This window comes from Pterocles gutturalis, unplaced genomic scaffold, assembly GCF_000699245.1.
Source record: "Pterocles gutturalis isolate BGI_N339 unplaced genomic scaffold, ASM69924v1 scaffold11238, whole genome shotgun sequence".
In the NCBI taxonomy this organism is placed as follows: domain Eukaryota; kingdom Metazoa; phylum Chordata; class Aves; order Pterocliformes; family Pteroclidae; genus Pterocles; species Pterocles gutturalis.
This window is the reverse complement of record NW_010123133.1, coordinates 32,924-45,643: the sequence shown is the minus strand read 5'-3', so window position 1 is coordinate 45,643 and position 12,720 is coordinate 32,924. Positions and strand designations below refer to the sequence as shown.

Below are 12,720 nucleotides of genomic sequence, written 5' to 3'. Positions count from 1 at the left end.
TATATAGAGCATTAATCTCAAGATTTTCAAAGAGTTTATGCATCAAAGGACCAACTTTTTGCAGAGAGACATGAAAAATTAAGCTGTACAATCTCAAAATCTCCTATCTAAACGACTGCTTAGGTTGGTATTTCAACCACTGCCACTATGGCACACTAACATTAATGTCATTAATTACATATCCTTTACTTTTTTAAAAATACGTTTAATATTACTGAAAATATAAACAGATGCATTTTCCATCTAATATGATGTTCCCATCAGCCAAATGAAGATAGTATTAATAAAGCTGCAGGACACACAGACAGAATTTGGACCATCTGACTTTCGTTCTTCACACACTATTACCCTGTGATGCTCAGCTTGTCTCCTGCCGTGTGTGCTCAGATGCTCCATACACCAAGCACTTGTCACAACAAATCTAACAAACTGTTCACAGTTAATATTTCTCTGATAAAGCTCAGAAAAAGTCTTAGTCTCCTCCTCTCTGTGTTGGGTGGCAATGAGAAAAGCCCTACCATGTGATCTAAATTACAACAACGCAAGCATCTAATGATCATATATCCCATCTGTCTGTTCTCATCGGTAGCTGAGCTATGGCTCCAGAGGTTCGGCGGCAGCCCCTGACGGAGCCCCGGCAGGAGGGGGGTCTGTGCACCCGTCCCCTCCAGCCTTTCAGCACAGGGAACCCCACAGCTTAGCAGGTGACACCCAGCCCAGTCCCACAGCCAGCCCGATGTGTCTCCTGATCCGGGCAGACCTGTTCTGTCCCCAGATCAGACACTCTGCCACCCATTGTCCCTTCCTAACCTGGTGGCTTTTCACGTAGGAGCAGGGACAGCCTCCAGCCCCCATCCCCTCCCTTCCTCCTGCCCAGCTGCAGCTCTGGGGCTGTTGCTCTTCCCGTACACAGGTTGCCCAGAGAAGCTGCGGATGCCCCATCCCTGGAGGGGGTCAAGGCCAGGCTGGATGAGGCTTTGGGCAACCTGGGCTGGTGGGAGGTGTCCCTGCCAAGTGGCACTGGATGACCTCTAAGGTCCCTTCCAACCCAAACCCTTCTGGGATTCTACGATTCCTGATTCCAGAAGCCCAGTCTCTCCCGTCCCACCCGCACCCTGGCAGGGTCCCATCAGCACCCATCTTTTGGCCCCTCAAGCCCTGCAGGGGTCAATGTGTGCGACACCCCTCAGCAGACTCATCGTCGCGATTTGCTCGATAGCCAGCGGGACAGCAGGGAGATGCGTTCCAAATACCAAAGAGCCATACGGACTTAAAAACGTGTGACCTCTCTGCCAGGGAAGGGCTGGCCACCACATCTGGTGAGCCAAGGATTGAGTCTGAGAGATGGGTGGGATGGTTGGACCTCTCCATGTCACTCAGACCCCCCCAGGCACCAGCAGAGACCAGCTGCTCTTTGGCAGGGGGATCCATGTCACTCAACAACTCCCATACAGACACCTGAGCTGGTCCTAGTGTCTTCCTTTAACGGGAAACTCTATCTGGCTGGAGGGGACAAAAGGAGAGGCTGGAGAGAAAGAAAAACTAGAGCCAAGTAATGGTAACCAAGGAAGAATAAAGTGAGCGACAGTGCTGAAGTCAGGTGAGAGGTGAGGAGTTGATAAAGAAGAAAGGATAGTTTGAGGCTTCAGCCAGGAAAAAAGCCACCGGTGTAAAGGTGAAAGCTGTGCTTCTGGGACAGGACACTGGAGAGAGCTGGAATGTGTTCCTCCTCAGGTGCAAACCCTCTCCCACCCTACAGTCCTGGTGTGTCGTGACTCTGCAGGACGCGAGTTCAATGTTCCCCAACAGGGCCACTGACCACCGCCAGCTCCTGGCAGAATCCCTGGTCCACCTCCTGTCCCGTCCATCAACAGACCTGACTGCCTTGTTCTAACTATAAACAAACCTAATCCCTGGTGGGGTACATGCCAAAGGCTGAGCAGTGCAGCCGTTTCTCTATCGAGCAGAATACACGTTAGTCCCACACACAACCCTCCTCTGAGGAATGATTTCTGCAACAGCAGAGATGCTTTTATATTTGATTTCATCCTTCCACAAAGGAGGGAGATAAGTGCCACCACTGACAGAAAATGGTTTTCTTTGCTAAATATTCTCCTTTTGTTGGCTGATGAATCTTTCCTACACTCAATTCCCCTCATGTAATATTTTTTAGACATCCAGAGAACATATGAACCTTCTTAAAAGCCTAAGAGACATTCTTGATTTTCATCCCAAATTTCTTGCCGTAATGCTACTGCCTTCCCATATTAATGAAATATTTCCCCCACTAACACAAACAGACGGTTACATCAGTAAACACCACAGCTAAGATGGTCACCGTGACCAGAACATCCTGCAGCCAGGGACACTTCACGGAAACACGGACCTCCAGAACAACCTCCCACGCAAAGCAGGACTAGTGTCCGCAGCATGTGCCGTGGAGTGGCCGGGCTGAGCGAAGGTCACTGCCTGGAAGGGAGATGAAACCGGTAGCTCTGTGCTGCTGATTCATCCCAAACACGGGCAGCTCCTCTTACCTGACGCAGGGAATATTGTTGGAAATGGCAAATTTGCTGTAGATCTCCCTCTGCGACAGGAACTGGTTGAGGTCCCCGTTCTCCATGTACTCCGTTATCATGCACAGCGGGTCATCGCGCACACACACCCCCAGAAGCCGGATGATATTTGGGTTCTTCAGCCGTGACATGATCTTGATCTCCTTCAGGAAATCATTTCTTGTAAAACAGAAAAGACAGGTTCGAATCCTAAACTTTTCCTTTGTGTAACAAAAGCAGAAGCAGCGTGTAAGAAAATTTGTACAGAGACATTTACACATCTGCATAAAGTTGGAAAGCTGGTTCTGTGCTTGTGTTCAACACTGACCCCTTCCCCAGCAAACACAATTAATGTTTGAAATGTTTGAAAATGCAGCATTTCAGTTTGCAATTGTATCTACTCCTATATAGAGTCCACTCCCCGCCTGTGTCCTGTTCCTTCCAAAAACATGTAGAACCTACACCAGAGATACAGAAGCCACCAGGGCTAACCTACATGACACTGCTGCTTGCAGAGTATTTGCTTTCCTTCCCAGATGGTCACGCTGCGGATGTGCTCACCTGGCCGTTTTGTTGACATCTGATCTCAGCATTTTCACCGCTACGAGAACCGGCTGGTGAGTGAACTCTGTAGATGAGACTCCCAGGAATTCCAGGAGGCCATCGGCTTCGCAAAGGTGCACCTGCGGGGCAGGGGCAACCATGAGAGTACGCACAGGTCAAAAACCAGAGAAAAAAAAAAAAAGTCATGTTGAGGTTGTCAGGCTGCTCATCACTGGTGGAGTGAGCAAGTGAATAACCTCATGAAGATGAGTTTGTTCTGATCAGAAATCGCTCGTAGGCTGTCCTGCACAAACGCTGTATAGCCCATGACACAGGAGCCGATGGGGATTGCAGCCTGGCAGGTCCCCAACACGCTGAATTTACTGCACACGTACAGACTGGTGCAGTAGGTTACTGGGGCAGTCTGATTTACCAGCAGGTACTGGAGGTGCTCAGGAAGGGCACTGGAGCTGGGGGCTTTACTCTGCGTGTGCAAAGAGCGGGGCTGCAGCAGCACGGCGCATCACACCAGCCACACGCACAGAACTGTCCCGCAGCCTGCCTCGAGTCACCACTCGGACTTAACTGAGGAGCAGCGAGGAATTACCGACAGCTGTCCAAAGCCCTCCAGTTCCAGGGGAAAAAAGGAGCGTGTGCATGTGTGTGATGTGAACACCTCACCTGTGAATATACCCAGAGATGAATACTGAGTACACAGAATGCCAAGTTTCTTCAGACAAATAAAGGAACAAAGACATAAAATTGCTGCCAGGGCTATTTAAGAAAGGGGGTGACAAGACATTTGCTTCAGAAGTTATCAGAATGCATATTCAGCTGGAGAACTGGGCAAGAGATGCTGGGCTGGGGAAAGCAGACAGACCCATCAGAAGTTATCAGAATGCATATTCAGCTGAGAACTGGGCAAGAGATGCTTGGGTGGGGAAAGCAGACAGACCCGAGAGTGTGGGATCAGAAAAAGGACAGGAGGAGGGGAGCAGGCTGGGTGTGTCAGGCAACGGCTTGTAGCAGTGAGGGGAGTGTAATGGGAGCTTAATGAATTTTATATGAAGAAAGGACAAGAAGTTACATGAAAAAAAGGAGACAGCAGAGAAAAAAATGGGACAGACCCACAGAACAGAAACAAAAGCACAAAGATCCTGCTGCAGTTCCATGGAGAATGAAATCTGCTGTGGTGGAAGGACAGAGACGAGGAGAGGAATAGGAAAGAGCCGTGGTACTAAGCACGTGTGTGACAAGTGCAGGTAACGTGTGTCACTGAGTCCAGGGAGCGGGTGGTTAGGAGCAAGGAAGAAAAAAGCCTGAAAGGGAAGGAAGCTGTGAGTGGAGAGGTGGAAAAAAGCAATGCCATGTTGCTAGCAGGACGGCTGCACGCTAAGGCAGAGAAGCGGGGCAGAGCACATGCTGATCAGTTTGGTAAAGACTAAGGAGGTGAGAAGGAGAGAGGGGAGGATGTGATGCAGCACATCTGCAAAAGGGAGGGAAAGGGCCTGTGATGGGAGGAAAGGAACAGGCTCTGAATCCATCTCCAAGGAAAATGGAGAGAGCCCGGCTGCTGCTGTTTGACAACACAGGGGGAGAAAGCTTTGACAGTTATTAGGACTGGAACGAGAGTCCAGAAGCAAAGCAATGAGAAAAAAGCCTCTTGTTTCACTTCTGGAGCCCAGCCCAAAACAGGGCAGGATCCAGGCAACAGCACCAACAGCCAGGTGAAGAGGTCGAGGATGTCAGCGCTCTCCCAGTACACTGAGTGATCCAGAAAAGGGTGAGGGGGACGGGAAGGGGCTGGGGCAGGGAAGGTGTGCTGTCAGAAGGGAGGAACTATAGGGCTGGGTCCATCACAGGTAAGGAAGCAGCCAGTAAAGGGCTGTGCTTTGCCAAAACGTAGCAGACAGGTAGAATCTAAGGCTGTGAATGAGCAGAAGTTGGGAAGGAAAGGGTGGAGGAGTGGGAGCAGGCGAGGGGATGACTTGGCTCAGTATGGATCTAGGGATGGTGTGGGAACAAAGGGAGAGAAGAAAAGGTGAAGTGAAAATATTCACAGCTCGAAAGCAGCTCAAGAAGTACAGAGAAAGCCTGGCAGATGACAGACGTATGTATCATGCTGCCTGAGGCTTCTGACACAAACTGGGGCTTGAGCAAGCAGCAATGCTGGAGAGTACGTGAGGGCACCACAGGGCTTGGGAAACACCTGTCTTTGCTCGGGCCAGCGTGCAGAGCCCCACCAGAACCTCCACCTGGTAATGTGAAAGCTGTTTGCACAGCTAGGATCAGCCTGTCTTGGCTGGAGTTGCTGCTATAGCGTTCAAACTCACATCCTAAAGGTGGGGGGCAGCCACTGCGTGTTTGAGATGTCCATGGACAGCCATGAAACAGTGCAAATTCCCACCCCCAGGCCTTTTCTGTAGGGTCATAAATGGGGATATCAACAGCGACCAGAAGATGTTTGCAAAGCTCATCTGTTGGGAAGGACTCACGTGGTACCAAGCAGCACCTCACAAGTGCAGAATGGGGCTCTCTGAAGCCTGTTCTAAGGGATGTCAGCTTTCCCCAACAGCACAGATGTGTCTTAAATATAACACTGCTATGCAGGTCCCTCAGCCCCCAAACACGAAGCAGTGCCAGGGGGGCAGCTCAGAGGTTTCACTGTGCCAGTGTTGGAGGCAGCATGGAAGAGAATGGTTGTACCTCTCCAAACTGTCCTTCTCCCAGCTTCTCCTTGAGTCGTAGCTGCTGCCGTGGGAATTCACCCACCGAGATGTCCTTCTTGGTGAGCGAATCCACCGTGAGGGCCGGGACTGCGTACATGTTGTTGCCGGTCACGCCTTGCAGGTGGACGATATCGGTCTCGGCGTAGTGAGGAACGTTGTTCTGAAAGCCCTGGTGAGGAGTGGACTTGGTCAGGTCGGGCTCAGCGTAGTCTCCGCTGCACACTAAGGGGAAACCAAACACAGGTGGAGTCAGACACACTCACTCCCATAAAACCAGTACAGGCTGGCATCCGCTCCTCTCCATCCTGCAGACCTCTGGGAACTCAGCCTGGCTGCACATCTACTGCCTTGTGCCAAGGATGGAAGACTCTGTTTTAAGCAGGGCTTAAACCAGAAGAAGCAGCACTCCTGCAGACAGCAGAATACCTGCGAGGGGCCTGTGAACTCATGTTAAAGAGCTGCCGCCTCTATCCAGTTAGGAGAGCTGAACTTCTCGCCCAGACACGGAGGCATGAATCTGAAGTGATTTCCTGTTCCTGATTCATCCTATGATCTGGTCCCTTTACCTGACGCAGGGATGTTGTCTGCAGCATCAAACTTGCTCTGCATTCGCTTCTGCAACAAGAGCTGATCTAGTTTTCCATCATCCGTGTGCTCTGTTAGCAAGCTCTTACAGCTTATCCACACCAATACCATGAGTATGCTATGGCTCTATAAGTAACTCCCTGTATGGTCACTATTACACAGAACATTTGTTCTGCTTCAAATTCACATCCTGACAACCCAAATCAGTCTCCCTGGGTAGTATAATGCTGGATCTTAGCAGCTTGTCAGTGCTGGAGGAATGCAGCACTGCCCTTCCATTCACTAACCAGCACTGCCACCAGCAAGTACAAAACACTGCTGGAAACTTTCCCTTCTGTATGCATCCAAAAGTCCCCCAGGGGCTGGAAGCCAGTGCAGCACTGACAATTCTCTGCTGCATTTCCCTCTGCTCTTTCTAGGGGGATTTCAAAGAGCACTTGTTGCAGGAAGAGGTGCTAAAGGTCTTCTCCACCAGTCCGGACAGCCCAGGGGTGCTGCAGGCAGAGACTCCCCTGCCACGGGGCTGATGAGACAAACCATGTGTGATTGCTGGGATTGCCAAAACCAGCTCCTAAAAGATCACCTGGCTAACGTAAAAACAAAGTCTTCCAAGAAAACAATAAAAGGCCACCACCCTTTAGTGGGGCTGGTGCTCCATCTGCCCAAGCTGCACGCTAAAAAGTTTCAGAGCTCCAGAATATTGGCTTAGGTTCCTGGGCTAGTCCTGTATCGCACAGGAGTCAGAGAAGATTACTCAGAGAATGAGAAGTGGCACATTTTAAAGTCTGAGGGAAACTAAAGAATAAATGCATAACTTCTGGAGACTGACGACTCCATTACCTGAATCCTCCGCGCTTTGGGAGAGCTCTGGAAGCTTTTGGAGCAGGGTAGCTGGCTGGTGATATTCCAAATCCAGTGGGAAAGCACGTTCATAGGTGGGATTTGACTGGTGGATCTGGGTCTGGTTGTTGGCAATGGTGTAGCTGTAGAAAGAGAGGCGAACTGTGGCATCCTCCTCCAGGATTCGACGTGGGGCCTGCAAGAGAGCAAAAAAAGCGCTGAAGCGATGCTCAGTTGTTAAGTAATGTACTGGCTGCAATCGCAGCGATTTCCAGTAACACCTTGGATAGTGCTGGCATCCTCCCCTGCTGCGAGAACAGTTTTAGCCATTCTATGGAGCTGGGGAAACCTTGGGCTTTCCACATAATTCTGAGCTCATTAGGGTTAATGCTTAGTACTGAACTTGTATCTGCAAAACAGCCCCACTGTATTACCTTTTCCAACCTTTTTTGAACATATTGCTTCCAAAGAATAATGATTATAATCATCAGGAGCAGAAGAATAATAGCCACAAGGCATCCCACGAGGATGGAGGTATTGGAGTCATCTGCCTTCTCTCCTATCCAGGTGCTGGTTACAGAAGATGTGGTTTCTGCAATTGTAGAAGAATGAAGAAGAATCTGGTGTTAACAAAGCACAGGCTGGTATCTGTGCTGCCCAGCTTCCTACAGGTCCCTTCCTACACTGGTACAGAGAAGATCTTGGGCAGTTTCCTGAGCATTAACACTAGCTGTGTTCACGTATTTAATTTCTCAGAAGTTCTCATTCTCATTGAGAACAACATTCCTCACTATGCTGAAAGAGATATTGTCCACCTGCAAGGTGTGACTGGCAACAACATGTAATGAGGCTCGTAGCTAAGAATTGTGCAAAGAACTTCTGCAATCAAAGACTGTTCTTAGCATTGAAACACAGTCCTGCAATGGATCCATGACAGATCAGACGGTTTTCAGCGTTTCACTGGCTGCACACACGCCTTCAGCCCACTTGCTCTGAGGCAGCCTTGGCCAGCTGAGGGAAGACGTTAACTAGAATGTCACCATGAAATCCCCTGACACTCGAGCCCTTGGCACGGCTAAGTGACACAAGTCCTTACCCCAGGTCCCCTCAGTAGCGTTGTACTCTGTCTCCAGGACATCCGTTGTGCTGGTGGCTGCGGTAACAAAATTCGGATTCACGGTCTCCATGTCTGGGGGAGGGAAGGGAAAGCGTCAGTCCAACAACCTGCCAGCCATCAGCACGATCCCAGCCACCACCCCGCCTTCCCACGCCGGACTGAGACCCACGCAGCAGGTCACGGACAGCGTGAGCAGATACCTGCTCGCTCGGCACTTCCCAGCACACCCAGAGGAATGAGCCTCTCCACTGAGCAGCACGTAGGTCCTGACCACAGCAAACTGCCGGTGCACACAGGACCCTTCCCGGTGCTCAGCCAGAGCGAGAATAGTCATCCCAGGCCAGTCCCAGAGCCTGCCTGGTCCCACGCACGACAGGGAAGGGCAGCCAGGAGGGGCTGCTACCAGCCAGCCAAGCAGCCAGCTGCAATCAGAGCTCCTTCCCCAGGAACGTCCTCTCACTAGAGCTGATTTGGGACCTTCGAGTAGGAAGCTACAGACAGATCATTTCACTGTACAGGTAGTTTTCTCCAAGACTCTGTCCATTCCCTTCTAGAGCCTTTTAAAGCACCTCATGGCGCTGACTTCTGCGTCACAGTTAAGATTTGAGAAAAAAAAAGTCAGCCTCTTATTTTTCATAATTTGCGAACTTGATTATCACCTGTAGATACACTCAAATTATTCATAACAAAATACTTGGTAAAGAGAAGTAAAAAAATCAACCCTATAAGCACCCAGCAGCTGTCTCAGAAAGAAGAAAGGCTCTGTAGCCCAACTTTTGGTTGCCCTGGTTGTGCTTCTGGACACGTGCATCAGTATCAGCCTGAAAAGCATCCTCTATAGACTGGACCTTTCTGCACCTGCATTGCCCTTCCAAACCTCTCAGTGCTTCTGCCATCTCCTCCTTCCTGTCACGTAGCCCCACAAGTGCCCTACGCTCATGTTAACCCCACATGTCCTCCCACCTCCACACCAACTCTTCTGCCCTTTATGACTCCCCAGATCTGCTTGCTTTGGAGGAATACTCACCTGACTGGAAGGAAATCTCGCTCATCATCATCCAGGTGTCAGCAAAGTAGAAGCGGCAGAGGATGGCTTTACCCACCCGCTGATTGAGGGGGACAGTCACAAACCGGGCGCTGGGGTTTTTGTCATCCAAGACAGTTGCCACTCCAACAGGCTCGGACTCCCAGTCTGCAATCAGGCGTGGTTTGAACAGACACTCCACCTTCTGGAAGATCTTCACCCCCTTGGAAAACATGTTGTTACAATGCACCTAGGAGGAAGAGAAGAGAGCAATCAGACAGGAGGAAGATTTACTGAAATCTAAATCACGCCTCAGGGATGTCCTGTTCATGAAGATTTTCAATTTCTAATATCTCCCTGCATGAACACTCCTAACCCAGAATGATTGACTTGTTCCAGTGCAGCTCCATCCGCTCAGCGTGCAATGAGAACATTTGTGCAAAAAGTGATTCTGAAATAGCTCTAAACCTTACATGCAAAAGCTACACCAACGGTCAAATTTTGGCAGGCTCTTCAAAAGGCCCATATGAAACTTGATCAAACCAACCCTGTACTCATCTAAAGCCTCACAGACCAACTCTTGAACACATATCCTAAGAGAGCAAAGAAAAACCACACCTGGGCTCTGGTGTCTTTTAGAAAGCCTTCAGCATCTGCAGTCTGAGCTAATTTCTTCCCCAAAAAATGACCAAGCAATACGTGCAAGCTGAAGAAGATATCCCCTGACACACTGCAGCTCTTCTGCTGTGGTTGCTCCTTGAAGACAACCGAGGATCTAACTTTTCTTTACACCACCGTGTAAGCCTGCATCCATCAACCTGTCCTGATGGCTCAGTACATCAATAGCTGTCCCTGCTGTCCCCTCCCTCTTGGGAGGTTTGTTTTACCCTCCCAAGGGCTGGTAGCAACTCTCTCCCTTCCTGCTCTTGGGCCGCATCCAAACCAAGAGGTCCCAGCGTAAGTGTGACATCTCCATCTCCCCGGGTTGTGGCACCACAGACCCACCAACACCAACCACCTGGCACCCTCCCAGGCCACCAGCACTGCCCAGGGCTGGCTTCATAAAGAGGGACACAGCTTGTGAGGGTCCCTTACGCTGTTCCACTGTCTGTCCTCAGTGCAAATCCTGCCCTGCACCTTTTGAAACAAACCAACCTGACAGTTTAAATTCTGCCGTGCGGCCCTGAAGACCCTGACCACAGTATTTTTGGCCCTGTGGCCAGTGACCAGGAACCAGAAGGAATAAGGTGACCCTTGAAGTCTTCAATATCCCTCAGTCTACTCTGCTTTCACAGCAGTGGTGGTCCGACCCTCCCCAAGGACTCTAGAAATTATTTCCTAATGATGGTGGGGTATTAGCAACGGTGACAACAACAGTTCCCAAACTAAGTGCAGCTCTGAACCCCATTAATTGCTTGGCCTCTGTGAGGTCTTGCAGTGAATAGCAGTGCAGCAGTAATGAGGACGAGCGGCCTGATGAGCAGTAAAAAGACAAAAGAAGGGTATTTGCATCTAATTAGGAACAGACGAAGCTTAGACAACATCATTCAATACGGAGAAACAGCCATCCATAACCAGGCAGCAAAGCTTCACGCCTGGAATATACAATTTGTGCCGTATTTGGACAGAACCTGGCTATGTTCACATCTCGGACTGATAGAGACACGCTTTCTATTCCAAACAGTGCCTGCTCATGTCCAACTGTATCCTACGCAAGCCCAAATAATTTGTAATGCAGCTGCAATATTTGCTTACATTTGTTTTTAATACTTCCTTGGATCTTGGGTGAGCTCAGAAAACTGGAATAAAGGTAACAGGTATGAAGATACAAAAAAGTATTTCCAGACCACCTAGCCTGTACAAAATAAATGCAAAGCTGGAACAGGCAACGTTCAATAACGAATGAAGAATATTTTATGCTAATCAATACAGCTTTATAATGAAAAACTAAACAAAGTAGCTATTTTTATGAGCTGATGTGTCTGGCTGATCAGCATGGCTGTGTTTACATGACAGATTTTTTAAAGCATTTGATTTACTCATAACAACATCTGACTCCAATTAGCACAGTATGAACTCATGGATTATATTAATTTGGTTAAAAATTGCCAACTAGCATGTCTTACAAATTTCAGGGCACAAATCATTCTTCTGTAGGTGTTTTTCTAGCATTAATGTATTCCTAGCTCAAGGTCAGTTGCTACCTTTTTCCAGAGTCTGAAAGAGACAGCAGAATCACGCGCCATAAAATAAATTAAATTGGGAAAAAAAAATATCAAAGTTTTATAAAACGATCTGAAGTTTTCAGGACTGACTCATTTCAGGGTAGTGAACTCAGGAACAAAATGTAAATGATGCTTTTTACACTGGACTTTTATCCTGGGCACCAATAACTTTGAAGTGACTTTTCGCGTGATATCAAAGTCTTTATGAACACCGGCTCCCTTTCTGTTGGCCAGGAGGACTAATATGATCACAAGATTCATAAAAAAAGAAGAATCATTTTAAAGCAGGAAATTGGTACCATTCTTTCAGGCAGTTTGATGGAAAACCTGCATCCAGTTCCAGTTTCTATACCTCCAAAAGAGTACTGGGAAAAAAAGGAAGCATTGGAAGACAGCTACAGAAATGACCCTGGATCTCACGGGGAAGGCAATGAGAAGTTCAGCCAACTTGGTTTACTGAAGCAAAGCTTAAGACAGTGGTTTAATCACAGTGTAGAAGCACGAAAAGTTCTGAGAAGGCAGGACTCTTATTTTTGCCAGCAAAAGCAGGCTGAGAGCCAACGGTTGCAAGTTAAAAATAGACAAAATAAAACTAGGGTAAGTAACCACCAAAACAATTTATTAAAGGATGTGGTGGGTTCTCCTTCATTGGAAATATCTACAAGAAAAGCCACCGATCCTTTTTAAAAAGATTCTGCTGTTTACTACAGACTCAAAGTTCAGTTCATCCTTTTCCTGTGTGTTTAAGTAATTTCCCACAGCACAAGCAAAGGCTGAGGCATCCAGAGAAATTTTTGGTCAAAAAGGAAGCACAACCACATTCCTCTACCTCAAGGGTCAGGCAGCCCCAGGACCGTAAGCAGCCTACATCCTAAACCCATCTCAGCTGCCCAACCACTGCTTCAGGTGGCTGGTTTTTATTCCTTTAAGCCAAATACTGAGAGTGTCTGAGCTCTGGAGAGGCAAGTGCTCTCCTGCTTCACCTTTCACAGAATCATTAAGGTTGGAAAAGACCTCAACTATCATCAAGTCCAACCACCAACCCAACACCACCCAACCCACTAACCCACATCCCCAAGCACCACATCTACATGTTTCTTGA

The 12,720-nt window shown here is 48.6% G+C and overlaps 1 protein-coding gene across 1 annotated transcript in view; it reads right to left on the bottom strand.

Annotated features, from left to right (window-relative positions):
- Positions 1-1,011: 1,011 nt before the first annotated feature.
- LOC104464937 (discoidin domain-containing receptor 2-like) overlaps positions 1,012-12,720 on the bottom strand; it is a gene marked incomplete at its 3' end in the record, with an annotated part of 24,116 nt that continues 12,407 nt past the window's right edge. The window contains exons 7-14 of the mRNA XM_010077795.1: positions 9,397-9,643; positions 8,349-8,441; positions 7,687-7,844; positions 7,253-7,448; positions 5,805-6,049; positions 3,117-3,238; positions 2,595-2,735; positions 1,012-1,075 (exon numbers count right to left, since the gene is read on the bottom strand). Of these exons, the coding sequence (XP_010076097.1) occupies positions 1,012-1,075; positions 2,595-2,735; positions 3,117-3,238; positions 5,805-6,049; positions 7,253-7,448; positions 7,687-7,844; positions 8,349-8,441; positions 9,397-9,643 (1,266 nt within the window). The remainder of the gene's footprint in view (positions 1,076-2,594; positions 2,736-3,116; positions 3,239-5,804; positions 6,050-7,252; positions 7,449-7,686; positions 7,845-8,348; positions 8,442-9,396; positions 9,644-12,720) is intronic.